General features: G+C 49.8%; 3 protein-coding genes across 7 annotated transcripts in view; 2 read left to right on the top strand and 1 right to left on the bottom strand.

Moving 5' to 3' along the window:
* Positions 1–24,075, bottom strand: part of LOC139273608 (zinc finger protein 850-like) — a 560,896-nt gene that overhangs the window by 143,956 nt on the left and 392,865 nt on the right. The window lies entirely within an intron of this gene.
* LOC139274108 (zinc finger protein 229-like) overlaps positions 1–24,075 on the top strand; it is a 120,023-nt gene that overhangs the window by 89,011 nt on the left and 6,937 nt on the right. The window contains exon 3 of the mRNA XM_070891152.1: positions 8,700–9,501. Within this exon, the coding sequence (XP_070747253.1) occupies positions 8,700–9,494 (795 nt within the window). The 3' untranslated portion in view covers positions 9,495–9,501. The remainder of the gene's footprint in view (positions 1–8,699; positions 9,502–24,075) is intronic.
* LOC139273584 (gastrula zinc finger protein XlCGF57.1-like) overlaps positions 1–24,075 on the top strand; it is a 277,425-nt gene that overhangs the window by 88,742 nt on the left and 164,608 nt on the right. The window lies entirely within an intron of this gene.

The following is a 24,075-nucleotide window of genomic DNA, read 5'->3' on the forward strand; positions in this document are numbered from 1 at the left end:
CACACTTCTGCCACAAACTGACAGGTACAGAAAAAAACACAATGAATCTCAGAAACTGACAGGTACATATTAATTCCTACACTCACACAGCAGTAACTGACAAGTACAGAATAAAACCCACATTCACATAGCAGAAACTGACAGGTACAGAATGCAATCCACACTTAGATACCAGAAAGTGACTGCTACAGATTAAAACCACAGTCACTCATCAGAAAATGACAGGTATCGATTAAACCCCATACTCCCATATCGGAATCTGACAGGTACAGAATAAAATCCATACTCCAATCTGAAAAACTGATGGATACTGGTCAATATCCACACTCACATACCAGAAGCTGACGATACAGGTTAAAGTACACACACTCATATCAGAAACTGACAGGTACATGATAAAACACACACAGACATAACCGAAACTGACCGATACAGATAAAGACCACACTCATCAGAAACTGATAGATATAGAATAAAACGCACACTCACACATATCAGAAACTGATAGGTACACAATAAAACCCACACTCACATATAAGAAATTGACAGGTAGACAACAAAACCCAAACTCACATCTCAAAATTTGACAGGTACACAATAAATCCCAACTCACATAGCAGAGACTGACAGGTACAGAATAAATCTCACATTCACTTCACAACAACTGACAGGTACAGAATAAAACACACACTCAGATACCAGAAACAAAGAGGTACAGTATAAATCCCACATTCACATCGCAGAAATGGACGGGTACAGTATGAAACCCACACCCATGTATCTGAGCAATAATATGCAAGTAAAACCCATACACGCCTGTCAGAAACTGACAGGGAAACACATGCCAGAGGCTGACGGAATGAGTAAAACAGTTTAGGCACTCGTACTCCAGTGTCAGGCTCACACAATCATTTTTTCAGTAATTCGGATGATAACTAACATGCTTGCAATGTGGCCCATTTAATTAGTGATAAAAGCAACTTGTGAAATAATCCCATTTTTGCTAATTTAATTTGTGACAAAAAGATGGTCTGAACATGCGCTAAATACATGCTGCTCCTCCCCTCCCCACAGTGTTTAAACCAACGGGAAGGGCTCATGTGAGCTCCCCTCCCCCAGCTCTGTCAGCGGCTGCCGTTTCCTCTGTGCTGGGCTGATGATCGTTGAACACATCAGGGAGCGGAAATATCCCAGGCCCGAGTAAGGGAGCAAACAGCAGCCTCCTTACAGCAGCTCATCGCATTGGGACTGTGTCCGCAGATGGGCTTTGAGTCGGGGTAAGTTCAGCGGCAGTCGGGGGCTGTCTGTAAGAGGCAGAGTGGAGCAGGAAGTCGTTCCAGAACATGGAGTGAGTGGGGGAAGGGAGAGGCCATTCTCTGGCTGTGTGTGTTCCGTGTAAGGTAACAGAGAAAGTAAATCACCTCGCTCTTTCAAATCATTGCTGCTTTCTTTCCCCAAATCAGTAGTGAATGTTCCTGATTCAGTTCCAATCTCAGTGTCTGTTGTTCTTGGACATTAAACAGTGTAAACAGAGCCTGGATGTGAGGAGTGTCACAAAGTGCATCTACTGCAGATACCAAAAGAGGAATGTGATAGGAGACATTTCAAAAATGGGTTATTTTGTTTCGGTGCGTTGAATTCTCCAAAACCATGTTGCTGGTGATCGAGAGATACATTGTCGCTCCCTCAGATACATCAGCATCTGGTAACTGTGACATTCTGTTAATGACACAGGCCCTCAGCTCGGTTTCAATAGACTGAGAACAATTGTTGTACAACCCAGGTACCTGTGGTTATATTCCAGGAAGCGATTCAGAATTGTACAGGTAGTCCCATGGGAGTGGGAGATATAAACCTGGACTGTGCCAATCGGGTGTCCCATTCATGGACCAGTGCTGGTTTTGGGTTGTGTCTGGATGCTGATAACTTTCTATAGAACTGTCCTACACACCTGGTGTGGAAAATCTGAGTGTCGCTGTACTGCAGTGAGGTCAGACAAGGACTCTGTTTGTATCACGGTTTCCTCTCTCCAGATACTTTACTTTATTATGCACAAACACATGAATTATAAATTTATTCTCTCCATTGCCTGTCCATATCATAACTAATAGTGTTCTCCTATTATTATTCTCAGAGCAAAATACTTCACCAAGCCAGAATAAATTTGATCTTTCCTCAACCCGGAACACAAGAAACAGTGCAGGCAGCTCCTTCTCACACACAGAAAGTACATTATCACTCAGAGCGCAGAGACACAGAACTGACCGCAATCATATTGCCACAGATAGCAGAAGCTGTCAGTCCCACAGTGATCCAAATTCCCAGAGTTATGCTATGAATCCCACAGTCACTTGGAGCAGTACAATAATATGTTGTTCCAAAGTCCAATCATATTGCATTGAAAGGCAGATCCTTTACTCAGACACATGAACAGATAGACACTGACACGGTGTCAATCCACACTGGTGTCTGTACACTGACTCTCAAACCCAACTGCTGTCATACAAGAGCAGAGAAACAGAGGTAATGGCCTGAACCAAACCTCCTCCTGAGACAGTCATCGGTAATCGCAAACTATCATCCGCCTACAGCAGGTGGAGAAGGAACCAAATCCAACAGTCACAAAGAGCAAGAATAGCTCAGTACAAGAGACTGTCAATTACATAATCAATCCCACACTCACACATCACCAGTCGAACAGATACATAATCAATCCCACACTCACACACATCACCAGTCTAACAGATACATAATTAATCCCACACTCACACACATCACCAGTCTAACAGATACATAATCAATCCCACACTCTCACACATCACCAGTCTAACAGATACATAATCAATCCCACACATTCACACATCACCAGTCTAACAGATACATAATCAATCCCACACTCTCACACGTCAGCAGTCTAACAGATACATAATCAATCCCACACTCGCACACATCACCAGTCTAACAGATACATAATCAATCCCACACTCGCACACATCACCAGTCTAACAGATACATAATCAATCCCACACTCACACACATCACCAGTCTAACAGATACATAATAAATCCCACACTCTCACACATCACCAATCTAACAGATACATAATCAATCCCACACTCTTACACATCACCAGTCTAACAGATACATAATCAATCTCTCACTCACACACATCACCAGTCTAACAGATACATAATCAATCCCACACTCTCAAACAGTAACAGAAACTGACAGCTACAGAATTAATCCCACACTCTCAAACAGTACCAGAGACTGGGATTAACATAATGATTCATACACTCAGACACATTGAATGACAGATTGAGAAAGAATCACAATCACCTCCAATACCTGAGATTGACTGACTGATTGAGAGTGAAACCCACACTCCCCTACCAGGCCCTTACAGCTACAGACAAATACTCACACTCACATACCAGGGACAGATAGTTAGAGAGTGAACTCCAGTCACTCACCAGAAACTGAGAGGTACAGAAAAAAAACACTTCTGCATTCCAGAGACCGATAGATACAGAGTAATACCCACACTCGCTTTCCAGAGTCTGAGAGATAGAGTAATACCCACACTCACATTCCAGAGACTGATAGATAGAGTAATACCCACACTCACATTCCAGAGACTGATAGATAGAGTAATACCCACACTCACATTCCAGAGACTGATAGATACAGAGTAATACCCACACTCACATTCCAGAGACTGATAGATAGAGTAATACCCACACTCCCATTCCAGAGACCAATAGATAGAGTAATACCCACACTCACATTCCAGAGAATGATAGATACAGCGTAATACCCACACTCACATTCCAGAGACTGATAGATAGAGTAATACCCACACTCACATTCCAGAGACTGATAGATACAGAGTAATACCCACACTCACATTCCAGAGACCAATAGATACAGAGTAATATCCACACTCACATTCCAGATACTGATAGATAGAGTAATACCCACACTCACATTCCAGAGACCAATAGTTACAGAGTAATACCCACACTCTCATTCCAGAGACTGCTAGTTACAGAGTAATACCCACGCTCACATTCCAGAGACTGCTAGTTACAGAGTAATACCCACGCTCACATTCCAGAGACTGATAGATACAGAGTAATACCCACACTCACATTCCAGAGACTGATAGATACAGAGTAATACCCACACTCTCATTCCAGAGACTGCTAGTTACAGAGTAATTCCCATGCTCACATTCCAGAGACTGCTAGTTACAGAGTAATACCCACACTCACATTCCAGAGACTGATAGATACAAAGTAATACCCACACTCACATTCCAGAGACTGATAGATACAGAGTAATACCCACACTCACATTCCAGAGACTGATAGATACAGAGTAATACCCACACTCACATTCCAGAGACTGATAGATACAGAGTAATACCCACACTCACATTCCAGAGACTGATAGATACAGAGTAATACCCACACTCACATTCCAGAGACTGATAGATACAGAGTAATACCCACACTCACATTCCAGAGACTGATAGATACAAAGTAATACCCACACTCACATTCCAGAGACTGATAGATACAGAGTAATACCCACACTCACATTACAGAGACCGATAGATCGAGTAATACGGACACTCACATTCCAGAGACTGACAAATACAAATTAAAAACCACACTCCCATAACAGAAACCTACAGGTACTGATTAAAACCCTTACTCAAATATCAGAAACAGATAGCTACAGAATGAAACACACACTCACTTCCCAGTGATGGACAGATACAGAATAAAACACCAGAGAGTGACAGATAGATAGTAAAATCAACACTGACCTGAAAGTGACTGACTGATTCAATGTCAAACCCCCAATACCACAGCTGTACCAGACACTTAAAGGCACAGAATGAAATCAACATTCATATAATAGCAACTGACGGGTACAGAAAACATACACACATTAACATACCAGTGACAGACAGGTAGAATGTGGTAAACTCCACACTCACATAACAGAAACTGTGACCTCTAGAATATAACCCCATTCATAACAGAAACAGACAGGTACAGATAAAAAGTGCCACATTCACACACAAGAGACTGACAGATACAGAGTGAAATCCACGTTCACCCACTTGAATAAAACACACATTCGCATTACAGCAACTGACAGGAGTAAAACCCACATACACATCCCAGAGACTGACAGCTGTAGAGTAAAATCCACGTTCTCATAAAAGTGACTGACAGATAAAGAATAAAACGCACACTCACATCCCAGAGAGTGAAAGATACAGACAAAAATACACATTTATGTTACTGAGATTGACACTTGCACATAATACCCAAACCCATATACCAGAAACTGACAGATACAGAGAAAAATTCACACTCAAATCCCAGAGACTGACAGATGGAGTAAAACCCACTCTCACATACCATAGACTGACAAATACAGAGTAAAACCCACACTCACATACCATAGACTGATGGATACAGAATAAAACCCACACTCACATACCAGAAACTGACAGGTACAGATTAAAGCCCATATTCACATCAGAAAAACTGAAAGGTGCAGAATGAAGCCCCATTCAAATACCAGAAACAGACAGGTACAGACAGAAGCACACATTACCTGAAACTGACCGAGAGTAAAACCCACACTCACCTACCAGAGATTGAAATTTACCGATACAATCCACACATATAACAGAGACTGACAAGTATAGTGTGAAATCCAAACTCACACTCCGAAAACTGTTATATACAGAGTAAAATTCACACTCACATACCATAGTCTGAGAGATAGAGTAATACCCACACACAAATATCAGAAACAGACACAGGTAAAACCCACACTCACATATCAGAAAATGACAAGGACTGTGTTAATCCAACACTCACATACCAGAGAATGAAAGATACAGAATGAAACCCACACTCACTTACCAGTAATTGATAGGTACAGAGTGAAAACCTCCCTTCCATACCATAAACTTACATGTATAAAGGAAAAGCCACATTCGCTAACCAGAGACTGACAGATACAGAATAAATACTACACTCACTGGTGGGCGTAGTCTATAGGCCCCCTAATAGTAACTAAACTGTTGGATGGAGTATAAATCAAGAAATAATGGAGGCTTGTAAAAAAAGGAACCGGAATAATCATGGACAATTTTAATCTTCATATTGATTGAACAAATCAAATTGGCCAAGATAGTCTTGACGAAGAATTCAGAGTGTATCTGGGATAGTTTCCTTGACAGTACTTTGTGGAAACAACCAGGGAGCAAGCTATCTTAGATCTGGCACTATGTAATGAGAACATAAGAACATAAGAAATAGAAGCAGGAGTAGGCTACTTGGCCCCTCGAGCCTGCTCTGCCATTTAGTAAGCACATGTCTGATCTGATCATGGACTCAGCTCCACTTCCCTGCCCGCTCCTCATAACCCTTAATTCCCTTATCGCTCAAAAAATCGGTCTATCTCCGTCTTAATTATATTTAATGGCCCAGCCACCACAGCTCTCTGGGGCAGAGAATTCCACAGATTTACAACCACCTGAGAGAATAAATTCCTCCTCATCTCAGTTTTAAATGAGTGACCCCTAATTCTGAGACTATGTCCTCTAGTTCTAGTTTCCCCTATGAGTGGAAATATCCTCATTGCATCCACCTTGTCGAGCCCCCTCATTATTTTATATGTTTCAATAAGACCACCTCACATTCTTCTGAACTCCAATGAGTATTGGCCCAACCTACTCAACCTCTCATCATAAGTCATCTCTGGAATCAACCGAGTGAATCTTATCTTATTCAGTGCAAGTATATCCTTTCTTAAATAAGGAGACCAAAACTGCATGCAGTACTCCAGGTGTGGCCTCACCAATACCCTGTAAAGTTGTAGCAGGACTTCTCTGTTTTTATACTCCATCCCCCTTGCAATAAAGGCCAACATTCCATTTGCCTTCCTGATGACTTGCTGTACCCCATACTAACTTTTTGTGTTTCATGCACAAGGACCCCCAGATCCCTCTGTACTGCAGCACTTTGCAATTTTTCTCCATTTAAATAATAATTTGCTTTTTTATTTTTTCTGCCAAAGCGGACAACCTCACACTTTCCCACATTATACTTGGGACGGACTCCACTTGGAATGTGCTGGGGTTAGGGTCCTGGCGAACCGAATAACTAGGGCTGCAGAGAGAGCTTTAGTAATCAGTGGTGGGTAGGGTTCAGGTGAGCAGAAACCTAAAAGCTCAAAGAATAAGGTGAAGGCAATAGAGCAGGGTAGCATTGGGGGAAACAAAAACGGAACAGGAAGGGACAGAATCTATAAACATAAGCGTGTATCAGAAGCTGGGGCCATAGCAGGATAAAAACCATGCTAACTCTGCTTGACTGAATTATGCTTTTCCAAATGTCCTGGGACAAATGTTAGGTGAACTGGTCTTGTGACACTGTTGTGAAGTGCCTTGGGACATTGTACTACGTTAAAGGTGCTATATAAATCAAAGTTATTATTATAGGAAAGCTGCAGGTTTATGCGTCGCCACCGAGATTCATCGAGACGTAGAGCGCATGTGTGGCCATCTTTGCAAAAGAGCAAAGTATGGGCGGGGCTACAGGATCCCAGTGAACCCAGCCAGAGTCAGCACCTTCAGGGGAGGAGAGGGAGAGGAACCAGTGAGTGTAGAACTGAACCCAGCCAGAGTCAGCACCTTCAGGGGAGGGGAACCAGTGAGTGTAGAACTGGACCCAGCCAGAGTCAGCACCTTCAGGGGAGGAGAGGGAGGGGAACCAGTGAGTGTAGAACTGAACCCAGCCAGAGTCAGCACTTTCAGGGGAGGGGTACCAGTGAGTGTGGGACTGAACCCAGACAGAGTTGGTGGTGAAAACTGGGAGCAGAGGATACGCTGTCTTCAGACGTGCGATGTGTTTGAATTTCAGCACAGGGAGGACGGAGAGTGCATAGGACAGTGATTTACAGCTTTGGAGGAAGAATAAGGGGTAAGCCATTTAGGACTGAGATGAGGAGAAACTTCTTCACTCAGAGAGTTGTTAACCTGTGGAATTCTCTATTGCAGAGAGTTGTTGATGCCAGTTCATTAGATATATTCAAGAGGGAGTTAGATATGGCTCTTAAGGCTAAAGGGATCAAGGGGTATGGAGAGAAAGCAGGAAAGGGGTACTGAGGTGAATGATCAGCCATGATCTTATTGAATGGTGGTGCAGGCTCGAAGGGCCGAATGGCCTACTCCTGCACCTATTTTCTATCTTTCTATGTAACAAGAGAGGAAAAAATGTTCCATGGAATCTAGAATTGTGTGTTCTGAATTTCTGCCCTGTACTTGCAGTAATGATTTTTGTAAACTCCTTTTCCAAGGTATTGGAAGGGGAGGATTTGCAGACGAGAAACTCAAACCAAACGGAATCACTCGATTCCTCCGGACCTGAATATCATCGGCCTTTGCATGTGGAAGGAGAAATGTTTGTCTGTTCTTTCTGTGGGAATAGATTTCAAACATCAGTGTGACTGGAAAAGCACCAAGACACACACACCCGAGTGAGAGTGTTCCAGTGCATTGACTGTGGAAAGAGCTTTAACCAGTTACACAGCCTGAAAAAACATTGCACCATTCACAGCGGGGAGAAACCGTACATGTGTTCTGTTTGTGGCAAGGCTTCAACTGATCATCCAACCTGGAGAGACACAAGGACACCTGCACCATGGAGAAACCATGGGAATGTGGGGACTGTGGGAAGAGATTCATTTCCCCGTCTGATCTGGAAATTCATCGACGCAGTCACACCGGGGAGAGGCCATTCACCTGCTCTGATTGTGGGAAGGGATTCAGTCGGTTATCCCACCTTCTAACTCACCAGCGAATTCACACAGGGGAGAGACCATTCACCTGCTCTGAGTGTGGGAAGGGATTCACTTGTTCATCCAACCTTCTAACTCACCAGCGATTTCACACTGGGGAGAGACCGTTCACCTGCTCTGAATGTGGGAAAGGATTCACTGTGTCATCCCGCCTGCTGACACACCAACGAGTTCACACTGGGGAGAGACCGTTCATCTGCTCTGTATGTGGGAAGGGATTCACTATCTCATCCATCCTGCTGATACACCAGCGAGTTCACACTGAGGAGAAGTCGTTCACCTGCTCCGTTTGTGGGGAGCGATTCGCTTGGTCATCCCACCTGCTGGTGCATCAGCGAGTTCACGCTGTGGAGAGGCCGTTCATCTGCTCACTGTGTGGGAAGGGATTCACTCAGTCATCCCACCTGCTGACACACCAGCGCATTCACACTGGGGAGAGGCCATTCACCTGCACTGAGTGTGGGAAGGGATTCACTCAGTCATCCCACCTGCTGACACACCAGCGCATTCACACTGGGGAGAGACCGTTCACCTGCTCTGTATGTGGGAAGCGATTCACTCGATCATTCCACCTGCTGAGACACCAGCGAGTTCACAAGTGACTGCAGGGTTTGGCTACTACTGTTATCCCAGACTGAATCGTGTTCATTCTGACCGTTGGGGTTTCTTTCTGCTGATATTGATTACCCTATAACTGGGCTGGAGTTTAATATTCTGGATATTTGACCAATTAATCAATGGGAAATGGGTCAGATAAAAATAATACTAATTGTGTTTGCATCTCATCATCATAGGCAGTCCCTCGGAATCGAGGAGGACTTGCTTCCACTCCCAAAGTGAGTTCTTTGATGGCTGAACAGTCCAATATGAGAGCCACAGACCCTGTTACAGGTGGGACAGACATTCGTCGAGAGAAGGGTTCGGTGGGGCTGGTTTGCCACTGCCTGTGCTTGGCCTCTTCATGCTCTTTGCGTTGAGACTCGAAGAGCTCAACGACCTCCCGGATGTACTTTCTCCACCTCGGTGGTCTGCCGCCGGGGTCTCCCAGGTGTCAGTGGTGATGTCGCACTTTAACAACGAGGCTTTGAGGGTGTCCTTATAATGTTTCTGCTGTCCTCCTTTGGCTCGTTTACCATGAAGGAGCTCGGCATAAAGCATTTGCTTAGGGAGTCTCGTATCTGGCATGCGCACTATGTGGCCTGCCCAGCGAAGCTGATCGAGTGTGGTCAGTGCTTCAATACTGGGGATGTTAGCCTGGTCAAGGACACGGCTGTTGGTGCGCCTGTCCTCCCAGGGGATTTGCAGGATCTTGTGGAGACATCTATACTTCACTCTTTAAAGGGATTTCTTCAAGTACTGAAAGCTGCAACAAATTGAGCTAAACTTTGTTCAACAATTGATAAAATTAATGGAATCTGCAGTTTGGCTTTGAATTTCTTTGGGATGGCGCTGGACATGATGTGCCTTGAAATACCTCCTGTGTCCAGTAGATGACGCTGTCCCTCCAATTAACTCCGACTGAGAGGTGCGTGACACAAGCAGGAGGAACGAGGGCAGCTCAGGTTAGACACTGCACCCCACAGGGACATCACACATTGCCCCCTCCCTGGGGCAGCTCAGGGTCAGACACTGCACCCCACAGGGACATCACACATTGCCCCCTCCCTGGGGCAGCTCAGGGTCAGACACTGCACCCCACAGGGACATCACACACTGCCCCCCTCCCTGGGGCAGCTCAGGGTCATCACACATTGCCCCCTCCCTGGGGCAGCTCAGGGTCAGACACTGAACACACTGCACCCCACAGGGACATCACTCACTGCCCCCCTCCCTGGGGCAGCTCAGGGTCAGACACTGAACACACTGCACCCCACAGGGACATCACTCACTGCCCCCCTCCCTGGGGCAGCTCAGGGTCAGACACTGAACACACTGCACCCCACAGGGACATCACACATTGCTCCCTCCCTGGGGCAGCTCAGGGTCAGACACTGAACACACTGCACCCCACAGGGACATCACTCACTGCCCCCCTCCCTGGGGCAGCTCAGGATCAGACACTGCACCCCACAGGGACATCACACATTGCCCCCTCCCTGGGGCAGCTCAGGGTCAGACACTGCACCCCACAGGGACATCACACATTGCCTCCTCCCTGGGGCAGCTCAGGGTCAGACACTGCACCCCACAGGGACATCACACATTGCCCCCTCCCTGGGGCAGATCAGAGTCAGAACTTGGAGTGGGAAAGGGAGGATGCAGTTGTCGTGGACCATGTAGGGACTAATGCATAGGTAGGGCTAGGTTCTGCTGAAAGAGATGGAGGAGTTGGGGTTCAAATGAAAAAGCTGAACCGCAAAGGTAATAATCTCTGGATTGTTACTTGAACCCACACCAATTGTTACAGGGAGAAGCAGATTCGAACATTAAATGCATGGTTCAAAGAGTGGTGTGGGAGGCAGGGGTTATGCTTTACAGACACTGGCACCAGCACTGGGCAAAGAGGGAGCTGTTCCCTTGCCATGGGTTTCACTTGAGCTGGGCAGGAACCAGTGTCCTGGCGAATTGAATAACTAAGGCAGTAAACAGGGTTTTAAACTATTGACGGCGGGGTGGGGAGATCCAGGAAAGTACAGCACGGTTTAGATAGAGAGAAAAAGCAAAAGAGACATGTCAAGGATCTAAAGCAGAGTTTTGGATAACAATAAGCAGAGTGGGTCAGGAAGAGACAGAGAGAGTAACAAAGGTAATAGGGCATTACGGACTAAGGAGACATCAAGGAAAAATAGAAGAAAGTCAAAGCTAAAGGCACTATATTTTAATGGACAACGAATTCTCAACAGAATAGATGAATTAGTAGAACAGATAGAAATTAATAGGTTTGATCTAATAGCCATTACGGAGATGTGGTTGCAAAGTGACCACGGTTGGGAACTAAATATTTCAGGATACATAACTTTTAGAAGAGATGGCAAAATAGAAAAGGAGAAGAGGAAGCCCTGATAGTAAAGGATGGGATAAAGACAGTAGAGGGAAAGGATCTTAGCTCAGAAAATCAAGAATCAGTTTGGGTGGAGCTAAGAAACAGCAAGGGGCAGAAAACATTGGTCGGAGTTGTTTGTCGGCCCCCAAACCGTAGTGGTAATGTAGGGCACAGTATAAATCAGGAAATTAGAGGTGCATGTAACAAAGCTAATACAATAATCATGGGGGACTTTAATCTGCATATAGACTGGGGAAACCAAATTTGCAGTAATAGTGTGGAGGACGAATTCATGAAAAGTATACAAGATGGTTTTCTAGATCAGTATGTTGAGGAACCAACTAGAGAACAGGTTATTTTAGATCTAGTATTGTTCAATAAGAAAGGGTTAATTAATAACGTTATAGTAAAGGGGCCCTTAGGGAAGAGTGACTATAATATGATAGAATTTTACATTAAGTTTGAAAGTGATTTAGTTAAATCTGAAACTTGGGTCTTAAATCTAAACAAAGGAAACTATGTAGGTATGAGGGGAGAGTTGGTTAAGGTAGATTGGGAAACTACATTAAAAGGTATGATGGTAGAAAAGCAATGGCTATCACTTGAAGAATTAATACATAATTTACAACAAACACACATTCCTTTTTGGCACAAAAATCCCACAAGAATAGTGGTCCAACCGTGGCCAACAAGAGAAGTTAAAGATAGTATTAGATGACAGAAAGATGCTTAGAATGTTGCCAAAAAGAGCAGTAAGCCTGAGGATTGAGAAGATTTTGGAATTCAGAAAGGAGGACCAGGAAATTGATAAAGAAAGGGAAAATAGAATATGAAAGTAAACTAGTGAGAGACAAAATAACAGACTGCAAATGCTTCGAGAGGTATGTAAAAAGGAAAAGTTTAGTAAAAGTAAATGTGTTTCCCCTACAGGAGACAGGAGAAATTATAATGTGAACAAGGAAATGGCAGAGAAATTAAATGCATATTTTATGTCTGTCTTCATGGAAAGTGGTGCAAAAAACTTGCTGGATCTACTGGAGAACCCAGGGTCTAGCGAGAATGAGGAACTGAAAGAAATTAATATTCATCAAAAAATGGTACTGGAGAAATTAATGGGACTGGAAGCCGATAAAATCCCTGGACCTGATAGCCTACATCCTAGGGTATTGAAAAGGGTAGCTATAGAACTAGTGGATGCATTGGTTGTCATCTTCCAAAATTCCAGAGTCTAGAATGGTTCCTGTGGTTTGGAAGATAGCAAATGTAACTGAGCTATTTAAGAAAGGAGGGAAGAGAGAAAGCGGGGAACTACAGAGCAGTTAACCTGACATCAGTAGTAGGGAAAATGCTCGATTCTATTATTAACAACATGGTAACATGCACTTAGAGAATAATAAGATTGGGCAGAGTCAACAATTCGGTAGGCTGCAGCGATCTTCCAGAGAAACATGGAGAGCATACTCAAGTCGGTACCAAGCACGGTGGTTTTTCAGGACGAAATATTGGTCATGGGTCAGGACACCGTCGAGCACCTACAAAACCTGGAGGAGGTCCTCCAGCGACTGGATCGCGTAGGGCTGCAGCTGAAGAGGTCAAAATGCATCTTCATGGCAACAGAAGTGCAGTTTTTGGGGAGAAAGATTGCGGCGGATGGCATTCGGCCCACATATGCCAAGACAGAGGCTATCAGAACGTCACAGAGCTGCGGTCGTTCCTGGGGCTCCTCAACTATTTTGGTAACTTCCTACCGGTGTTAAGCATCCTCTTAGAGCCCCTACATGTGTTATTGCATAAAGGTGAGAATTGGATATGGGGAAAAAACAAGTAATTGCTTTTGAGAAAGCCAGAAACATTTTATGCTCCAACAAGCTGCTTGTACTGTATAACCCGTGTAAAAGACTTGTGCTAGCATGTGATGGGTCATCGTACGGAGTCGGGTGTGTATTACAACAAGCTAACGTTGCGGGCAAATTGCAAACAGTCGCATATGCCTCCAGGAGCTTGTCTAAGGACGAGAGGGCCTACAGCATGATTGAGAAAGAGGAATTAGCGTGTGTGTTCGAGGTAAAGAAAATGCATCAGTGGCAGTTTGGCCTCAAATTTGAGCTGGAAACCAATCACAAGCCCCTCATATCCCTGTTCGCTGAAAACAAGGAGATAAATACTAATGCCTCAGCCCACATACAAAGGTGGGCACTCACGCTATCAGCGTATAACTATACCATCCACCACAGGCCAGGCATCGAGAACTGTGCAGGTGCTCTCGGTTGGCTACCATTGTCCACCACGGGGGTGAAAATGGCGCAACCTGCAAACTTGTTGATGGTGGCACAGCCCGCAGACTTGTTGATGGTCATGGAAGCGTTTGAAAATGATGAATCACCTGTCACATCCCGCCAGATTAGGACTTGGACCAGCCAAGATCCTCTGCTGTCCCTAGTAAAAAAAACTGTGTACTGCATGGGAGCTGGGCCAGCATCCCCGTTGAAATGCAAGAGCTAATCAAGCCATTCCAGCAACGAAAGGACAAGCTGCCCATTCAGGCAGACTGCCTGTTGTGGGGTAACCGCGTAGTGCTACCCAAAAAGGGCAGGGAGACGTTCATCTCGGATCTCCACAGCACACACCCGGGTATAGTAATGATGAAAGCGATAGCCAGATCCCACGTGTGGTGGCCCGGTATCGACTCTGACTTAGAGAACTGTGTATGGCAATGCCGCATGTGTACTCAGTTGAACAACGTGCCCAGAGAGGCACCACTAAGTTTGTGGTCCTGACCCTCCAGGCCATGGTCGAGGATCCATGTCGACTATGCGGGCCCGTTTCTCGGTAAAACGTTCCTGGTGGTGGTGGATGCTTTTTAAAATGGATTGAATGTGAAATAATGTCGGGAAGCACTGCCACCGCCACCATTGAAAGCCTGAGGCCCATGTTTGCCATCTACAGTGGGCCATGTTTCACCAGTGCCGAATTTAAAGAATTCATGACCTGCAATGGGATCAAACATGTCACCTGGGCCCCGTTTAAACCAGCCTCCAATGGGCAGGCAGAGCGGGCAGTACAAATAATCAAACAGAGCCTTAAACGAGTCACAGAAGGCTCCAAACCCGCCTGTCCCAAGTACTGCTCAGCTACCGCACGAGACCCCACTCGCTCACGGGGGTGCCCCCGGCTGAGCTACTCAAGAAAAGGATACTTAAAACCAGACTCTCGCTGGTTCACCCCAACCTGCATGATCAGGTAGAGAGCAGACGGCAGCAACTAAATGTAAAAGATGGTCACGCCATTGTGTCACGGGAAATTGATCTGAATGACCCTGTGTATGTGCTAAACTATGGACATGGTCCCAAGTGGATCGCGGGCACAGTGATAGCCAAAGAAGGGAGCAGGGTGTTTGTAGTCAACTTAGACAATGGATAAATTTGCAGAAAGCACCTGGACCAAACGAGGCTGCAGTTCACAGACTGCTCTGAACAGCCCACAGCAGGCACCACCTTTTTCGAGCCCACAACACACACCCAAAGGATCAACGACACCACCCCGGACCAGGAAATTGAACCCATCATGCCCAACAGCCCAGCAAGGCCAGGCTCACCCAGCAGCCCTGCAGGGCCAACAACATGCCAGCCCAGCGAGGGCACAGCCAACACACCAGAACAGACATTTGTACCGAGGCGGTCCACCAGGGAAAGAAAGGCTCCCGACCGCCTCACCTTGTAAATAGTTTTCACTTTGACTTTGGGGAGGAGTGATGTTGTGTATCTGTAAAGCATGCACTCCCATGTTCCGCCACCAGGGAGTGCATCCCCTGAAATCCCAAGGGATCCCAGCATCCCTTCGGAGCACTGTATATAAGCCGGCCCCTAAGGCCTGTTCCTGAATCTGGAGTGTCTTAATAAAGACTGAGGTCATTGTTACTTTAATCTCCCTATGTGCAGTCTCATCTATGTTAGGAAATGTTTAAGTGCACATCGAAGTATTTTTTAAATGTGGTGAGTGTTCCTGCCTCTACCACTCTTTCAGGCAGTGAGTTCCAGAGCCCCACCACCCTCTGGGCAAATCAATTTCCCCTCATATTTCCTCTAAATCTCATACCAATTACTTTAAATCTATGCCCCCTGGTTGTTGACCACCTCTGCCAAGGGAAACAGATCCTTCCTACCCACTCTATCCAGGCTCCAGATAATTTTATAAACCTCAATCAGGTCTCCCCTCAGCCTCCTCTGTTCCAAAGAAAACAGACCCAGCACCTCCAATATTTCCTCATAGCCAAAATTTTCCAGTCCAGGCAACATTCTTGTAAATCTTTTCCACATCCTTTCCAGTGCACTCACATCTTTCCTGTAATATGGGGCCCAAGTTTCGAGCTGGGCGCCTGTTTTTCGCGCCTAAAACGGCGCCTAAAAAAATCCCCGGTATTCTCCACCGACTTACAGGTCCTCTGGCCCTCGGCGCAGCCAGCACGAGCTGTGGGGGGGGGCGGAGCCAGGTCCCGGCGCTGAAAACAGTGCCGGGACCTCTGCATTTGCACGCTACAGTCGGCACGCAAGTGCAGTAGCACCAGGCGCCGAACTGTGTGGGAGGGGCCCAAAGCACGCAGCCCCTAGCCCTGGCTGAATGGCCTCACTGGGGCTGCGTGAATGAGGCTCCTCCCACGGCCAGCTCCTGTTCCCCCCCCCGACCAGACCCGACACCCACTCCCCCCCCCGCCGACCAGACCCGACCCGATACCCGCTCCCCCCCCACCCCGCCGACCAGACCTGACCCGACACCCGCTCCCCCCCCACCCCGCCGACCAGACCTGACCCGACACCCGCTCCCCCCCCACCCCGCCGACCAGACCTGACCCGACACCCGCTCCCCGCCCCCCCGCCGACCAGGCACCCGATCCCCCCCGCCGATCAGACCCGACCCGACACCCGCTCCCCCCCCCCCGCACCGACCCGAGACCCGCTAACCCCCCCCCCCACCCTGACCCGAGACCCGACACCCACTCCCCCTCGCCCCGACCGATCGTCCTATCACGAGAGATTAAGTGGATTCGGCCGATATTATCTAGAGCTCAGAAGTATGAGAGGTGATTTCATTGAAACATACAAAATTCTTACAGGGTTTGACAGGGTAAACAACATACAAAATGAACTTACAGTCCGCAAGTGTGACCGAGCTTCCAGTCGCCTGTCACTTTAATTCTCCACTCCACTCCCACTCTGACCTCTCCATCCTTGGTCTCCAGCAAAGCTCAACGCAAGCTCGAGGAACAGCACCTCATCTTTCGTTTAGGCACTTTACAGCCCTCTGGACTTAACATCGAGTTCAACAATTTCACAGTGTAACCGCTGCCAATTTTTGGCTCCCTCCCACCTCCCCCCGTGCCCCACCCCCCACCCAGCCAGAGCCTGTTTTGTTTCCTTTCTCCTTGTCGCTGATTGGATTTTTTGAGGAGGTAACCAAGAGGGTTGATGAGGGTAGTGCATACGATGTAGTACATATGGACTTTAGCAAGGCATTTAATAAGGTCCCACATGGTATACTGGTCATGAAGGTTAAAGTCCATGGGATCCAGGACAAAGAAGCAAGTTGGATCCAAAATTGGCCACCCCGGCCGACAAAGAGCCGCACAGCCCTTGGGCAGCAGCCCTAAAGGTTACATATAAACCTATGAACAATGACAGAAAGGCAAAGAGTACCCAGCCCAATCAGTACACCTCACACAACTGCGCTATCTCTTATACTGAAACATTCCACACTCCACCCCCAACCGGAGCCATGCGATCTCCTGGGAGAGGTGAAAACCAGATAAAAATCCAGGCCAATTTAGGGAAAAAAAATGAGAAAATTCCTCTCCGACCGATCCAGGCGATCGAAACTAGTCCAGATCATCACCCTGGCAGTATTCTATTCCCTGCAGTACTTACCATTATATCTGCACCATCCAACAAAAGGTCATCCAGTGTAATCCCAATTACCAGCTCTAGGTCCGTAACCCTGCAGGTTACTGCACTTTAAGTGCCTATCCAACCATCTCTTAAAAGTGGTGAGGGTTTCTGCATCCACCATTCTTCCAGGCAACGAGTTCCAGATCCCCACAACCCTCTGTGTAAAGAAGCCCCCTCTCAAATCCCCTCCTAAAGCTTCCACTAACCACCTTAAAACTTTACCCTCTCGTTATAGACTCCTCCACCAATGGAAATAGGCCCTTACTATCCACTATGTCCAGGCCTCTCAATATTTTGTACACCTCAATGAGGTCTGCTCTCAATCTCCTCTGTTCCAATGAGAACAAACCAACCCAGCCTATCCAATCTGTCCTCATAACTAAGATTCTCCATTCTAGGCAGCATCCTAGTAAATCTCCTCTGCTCCCTCTCTAGTGCAATCACATCCTTCCTATAACACGGCAACCAGAACTGCACGCAATATTCCAGCTGTGGCCTAATCAAAGTATTATACAATTTAAACATAACCTCCCTGCTCTTATATTCTGTGCCTCGACCAATAAAGGCAAGTATTCCATATGCCTTCTTAACCACCTTATCCACCTGGCCTGCTACTTTCAGGGATCTGTGGACCAATGGTGGAGCTTTGGAGGCGCGGCCTATTCAGTTGGAGCTCTGCTGTAGTGAGAGAAGGAACTCCCTGCTGAAGCTCCTGTCTGGAAGGCCTGGAGTGAGCCCTGAGACCAGCCCAGGAAGAGGAGGAAAGGGCTGGCTTACTGCAGTTCAACATCCAGAGGGAGAGGAGGAGAGCAGAAAAATGTATCAACTTTATTACTGCTACAAAGAGTTGGAGAGAGGGGGAAAAGAGCAACAACCTGTATGAAAGGAGGGAGATTCTACAACATTCTACAGGTGGGTGTTGGTGCATTCCCCGAAAGACATTGTTTTATTGGTGGGGGGAGAAAAGAAGATTTTCTTCGAGGCCCGGAACATCGCGGGGGTGTGTGTGTGGAAGTGTGTGGGGGTCTTGCTTACAGCTAGGCCCCACACACCACTGAAGCACCCCTCCCCCATTGCCTAGCCTGGGATAGCTGGAGCTACCTGGCTGAAGATTTACTAATCACCCTATTAAACATCGTTGGGAGTGTGTGCCTGGGTGGCTCCAGCTGTCCCAGGTGAAGACATCTTCTCCTCCCACCCGAAAACCATCCCATAAGACTGTGCCTTGCTTTGTTTTTCCATCATCTAGGGAGTGCGCCCCAGAAAAACACCCACCCATCGCTGTGAGGGGAGACCTGCCCTCACAGCTTCCCTCTCTCTCTGTCACTCTCTCTGTCTCTCCCCTCTCTCTCTGAGAGCCCTTTCCTCCTTAATTGGAAAAACAATTAAGACAACTGAGCAGAGGGAGCAAAGCCCCTCCCCAATTGTCAACTAGGGGAGAGGTGTGCCTCATTGAGAGCTCCTCTGCTCAGAAATTCAAGCAAGGCCAATTTAAGACCATTAAGGCCTGTGACTCTGGGGTGGGTGTAGCCCTTAAAGGGACCCCGTGATGGCAACTCCATCCACGCTGGTGGCAGGGCCAGCTAAGACTTATGCGCAGGCGGCGTCCACATCCACGGCGCCTCCTGCGCCTCCTGCTGCCCTGCCACCATTCAGACTAATTACTAAGAAACACGGGGTCAAGAGCTACACTCACCCCACAATGAGCATTGAGGAGTGCGTGCGGGCGATCGCTGGGATAGTCGGCCCCTCGGCCATTGTCGCAGCCTCCAAGATGTCTGGGAAGGCTGTATTCTTCCTGGGGTCGGAGCAGGCGGTGTCCCTGGCCCTTGAAAAGGGGCTCACGGTGGGCGGGACATTCCTGCCGGTGGACCCTCTCGAGGCCACCGTGCAGAGGGTCATCATTTCAAACGTCCCGCCCTTTGTTCCCGCTGAGCTCCTCCTCCCTCACCTGCACCAACTGGGGGAGGTAAGGTTAGGGATCAACCCCATACCGCTCGGCCTCAGGGAGAACAGCCTGCGCCACATCTTCTCCTTCCGCCGCCAGCTCTTTGTCCGGCTGGCGCGGGAGGAGACAACAGAGGGATCATTTAATGTGGTGCATGAGGGGACTGCCTACCGCGTCTTCTGGACGTCAGACAACGTGCGGTGCCATGCCTGTAGGGAGGTGGGTCACGTTCGCAAGAACTGCCCCGCCTCCAAGGCCGCCAAATCACCGAAGGCGGCCAAGGCTGGCGCCGCCGCCACCCCTCCCCCTAGTAGCGTCCGCATGCCTGGAGCCGTAGGTGCGCGGGCATCGTCGGGGGCCTTTGTTTTCACGGCCTCTGGCGGGGAGGAGGGAGAGCGTCCGATCGGAAGGAAGGCACGGAGGAAGGCAAAACATCTCGAGGCGCGCCAGAAAGTTTGACCACCGCGCTCAGCCCAACCCAGTCATCGGCGAGCGCGGGGAGCCCTGAGCCCGTGCCCGAGCCCTTGACCAATACCGCAGAGGGGCTCTGGCGCGGGCAAGATAAGAAAAAGGGGGGTGGCGGAGCGGGAGGCCTCGGCAGACATGGAGGTCTCCCTGCCTCCGCGCACCCCCAGGAACAAAAGGAGGCACCGCTCCAATGAGGCGGAGGGGGAACAACATCCCTCCACGGAGGAGTCGGTGCCCGCCGCGTGTCCCGCGTCCCCCACCAGCGCACCCAAACTGCGCCATAGACGGGAGGAATCTGTCCCCGGGGAGGGTGAGGCAGTCGAGGCTGCCCAGCCTCTGCCTCCCGGGGATGGCGTGGAGGATCTGCCTGTCGTGGGGGGCGTGGGGCCAGCGGAGGAATGCGTTGCCGCCGGGTCGAGCGTCCCGGGGACTGAGGTGGGCGGGGCCGAAAAGGCCGAACCTGAGCCCGCCCAGCCTTTATCCAACTTCCCCCGGGATTTGCTCGACTTGGCAGAAATAAACAGTATTAACAATTTTAATGAATCTGTACACGCTGGGCCGGGAGGTGGCGGCGGGGAGGGGGAAGAACCACAACCCTCGCCCCCGACTTTGGAGCTGGGGTACTTGGAGGACCTGGAACATTACTTTGGCCAGGTCTCTCCGTGTTCCCCGGCTCCTGGGGCGGAGGAGGAACCCCTTCCGCTGTCACTTCCTGACCCAGCACCATTTTTAAAAGAGCCCAGTGGGGACTCCTCTGTCGACGATCCTGGGGGTGGTGATCGGGGCAGAGCCAGGGCCGGATGGAGTGGCCGGGCTGTTTGCCGTACCTCGTGCGGTCGACGGGCCGGCTGCTAGCGGCGACCTCCCGGAGGAGGACGGGGACTCGGTGGAGGTCGCGGGTGAAGATCTCGAGTCCATCACCAGTGAGGCGGTGGATCTCCTCGTGCCAGCCGCTGAGTCCCCCCTCATTCCCGTAGAGGAACTCCGGGACTTTCTGGTCCAGAGCCAGGGTAGCCGCAACCGAACCCATCTGGCCCGGGAAAGATGGTCCGAGCCGGGGCTGCTCATCGCTTCCGTCCGCGTCGCCGCTAAAACCATGGCCGCGGGCGGGCCCTTATCAAAGGCACAAGGCCTTGAGCTGCGCCGGCTCAAAAAGTTCCTCGCTGGGCTGCTGAAGGAGTGGAGGTCAACAAACGACTCCACTCCACCCCCCACAATAGGTTAGGTAGAGGTTGCACTATGCTCTAGTCATGAAGATAACCATAGCCAGCCTCAACATCAACGGCGGCAGAGAGGCACGCCGTAGATTTAACAATTTTTCGCTCCTGCGGGAGGGGAAATATGCGGTGTGCTTCCTGCAAGAAACCCACACCGTTCCGGGAGACGAAGCCACGTGGCTCCTGGAATGGCAAGGAGAGGTCCGCATGAGCCACCTCACTACCACTTCTTGTGGGGTGGCCATCTTGTTGGCCCCGCATTTTCAGCCGGAGATCTTGGGGGTCGAGGAGCCCATGCCAGGCCGCTTGCTGCACGTAATGGTTCGCCTGGGGGACGTGCCGCTCCATCTCATGAACGTGTACGCCCCTCAGCCCGGACCGCAGCAAACGCGCTTCTTCGAAGAGGTGTCCGCTTTTCTTGGCTCCGTCGACGTCGGCGACTGCTTTGTCGTCGGGGGGGATTTTAACTGCACCCTCGAGGCGAGGGACCGCTCCAGTGCCCCGCAGAGCATGACGGCGATGGAGAAGTTGAGGGACCTGGTCGGGTCCTTCGACTTGGTGGACGTCTGGCGAAATCTCCATCCCGACTGCAGCGCCTTTACTTGGGTGAGGCCTGGAGTAGGATGGTCCAGAGTCGACCGCATTTACGTGTCTCGGGCGTACGTTTCCTGCGTCCCAGCGGCCTCCATGCGGCCGGTGCCGTGTTCGGACCACCACCTGGTGTGGGCGGAGCTCGCTTCGCTCTGCGTGAGGACGGGGTCCGCGTACTGGCATTTTAACAACCAGCTGCTGGAGGATGTGCGGTTCCAGGACTCGTTCCATCGTTTCTGGGCCGACTGGAGTAGGAAGCAGGGGGGCTTCCCCTCCTTGAGGCTATGGTGGGACGTGGGCAAGGCTCACGTCCGCGTCTTCTGTCAAGAGTACGCGAGGGGGTCGACCAAGAAGCGGGCAGCCAGGGTCGGGCGCCTAGAAAAAGAGGTGCTCGAACTGGAGTCCCGTCTCAGTCAAGTCGTCGAGGACCCGGCTCTGTGGATGGTGTACAAAGCGAAGAAGGCCGCGCTGAAGGACCTGCAGCTCGTCGGGTCCCGAGGCGCGTTCGTGAGGTCGCGGATCCGGTTCCTGCGGGATCTGGAACGCGGCTCCCCCTTCTTCTACCAGCTGGAAAAAAGACAGAGTGTCCGTAAGCAGCTCTTGATGCTGCTGGCCGATGACGGCTCTCTCGTCTCGGATCCGGAGGGCGTCAACAACAGGGCCCATGAATATTACGGGGCTCTGTTCTCTCCGGAGCCGTCCAGCGAGGAAGCGCGTAGAGTTTTGTGGGAGGACCTGCTGAAGGTCAGCCCGGAGGGCGCCGAAAATCTGGAAGCTCCGCTAAGCCTGGCGGAGCTGACCGGCGCCCTCACCCGGCTCTCGAGGGGAAAAGCCCGGGAGCTGGACGGGCTGACCGTGGAGTTCCACAGGGCGTTCTGGGACGTCCTGGGGGGCGACTACGCGTGGGTCCTGGGGGAAAGTCTGGCGACCGGGGAGATGCCCCTCTCTTGGCGCAGGGCAGTCATCGTCCTGCTGCCTAAGAAGGGCGATCTCCGCCTCCTTAAGAACTGGCGCCCGGTCTCCCTCCTCAGCACGGACTGCAAAATCTTCGCCAGGGCGATGTCTGCTCGCCTTGGCGCCGTGCTGGACCACATGATCCACCCCGACCAGTCCTACACGGTCCCGGGCCGGACAATCCATGATAACATCCATCTGGTCCGGGACCTTATCCATCATTCCCAGGAGGCTAGTCTGTCGGCCGCCTTCCTATCTCTCGACCAAGAGAAGGCGTTCGACAGGGTGGATCACGACTATCTGTTCAGAAATCTGCACGCTTTCGGGTTCGGGATGCATTTCGTCACCCGGATCCGACTTTTGTACACCGCCGCGGAGTGTCTGATAAAGGTTAACGGGTCATTGACGGCGCCCCTTCACTTTGGGAGAGGGGTGCGCCAGGGCTACCCCATGTCCGGCCAGTTATATGCCATCTGCGTGGAGCCTTTCCTGCGCCTCCTGCGGATGAGGTTGACGGGACTGGCTCTGCAAGGGCCAGGCGTGGAGGTCGTCCTCTCGGCTTACGCCGATGACGTGCTCCTCGCGGTAGACGATCCCGCTGACCTACGGAGGATGCGTGAGTGCCAGGAGATTTACTCGGCCGCATCCTCTGCCAGGATCAACTGGGAGAACTCCTGGTGGGTCAGTGGCGGGTGGACTCCCTGCCGGAGGAGCTCAGGCCTTTTGCCTGGAGCATGACCCATCTCCTCTATCTGGGAGTCTACCTTAGCCCCGACGAGGAAGGCTGGCCAGCGAACTGGCAAGAGCTGGAGGCCAAGGTCGCCGCTCGCCTAGGGCGCTGGACAGGACTGCTCCGAGTGCTGTCCTGCAGGGGTCGAGCGCGAGTCATAAACCAGCTGGTGGCCACCATGTTGTGGTACCAGCTGGTCACTTTGACCCCTCCCCCTGCGTTTGTCACCAAGATACAGAAGAAGCTGGTGGACTTCTTCTGGAACAACAGGAAGCACTGGGTCTCTGCCACCGTCTTGAGTCTCCCGCTTGGGGAGGGCGGTCAGTCGTTGGTGTGCGTCAGCGCCCAGCTCG

This window comes from Pristiophorus japonicus, chromosome 9, assembly GCF_044704955.1.
Source record: "Pristiophorus japonicus isolate sPriJap1 chromosome 9, sPriJap1.hap1, whole genome shotgun sequence".
Classification (NCBI taxonomy): Eukaryota; Metazoa; Chordata; class Chondrichthyes; family Pristiophoridae; genus Pristiophorus; species Pristiophorus japonicus.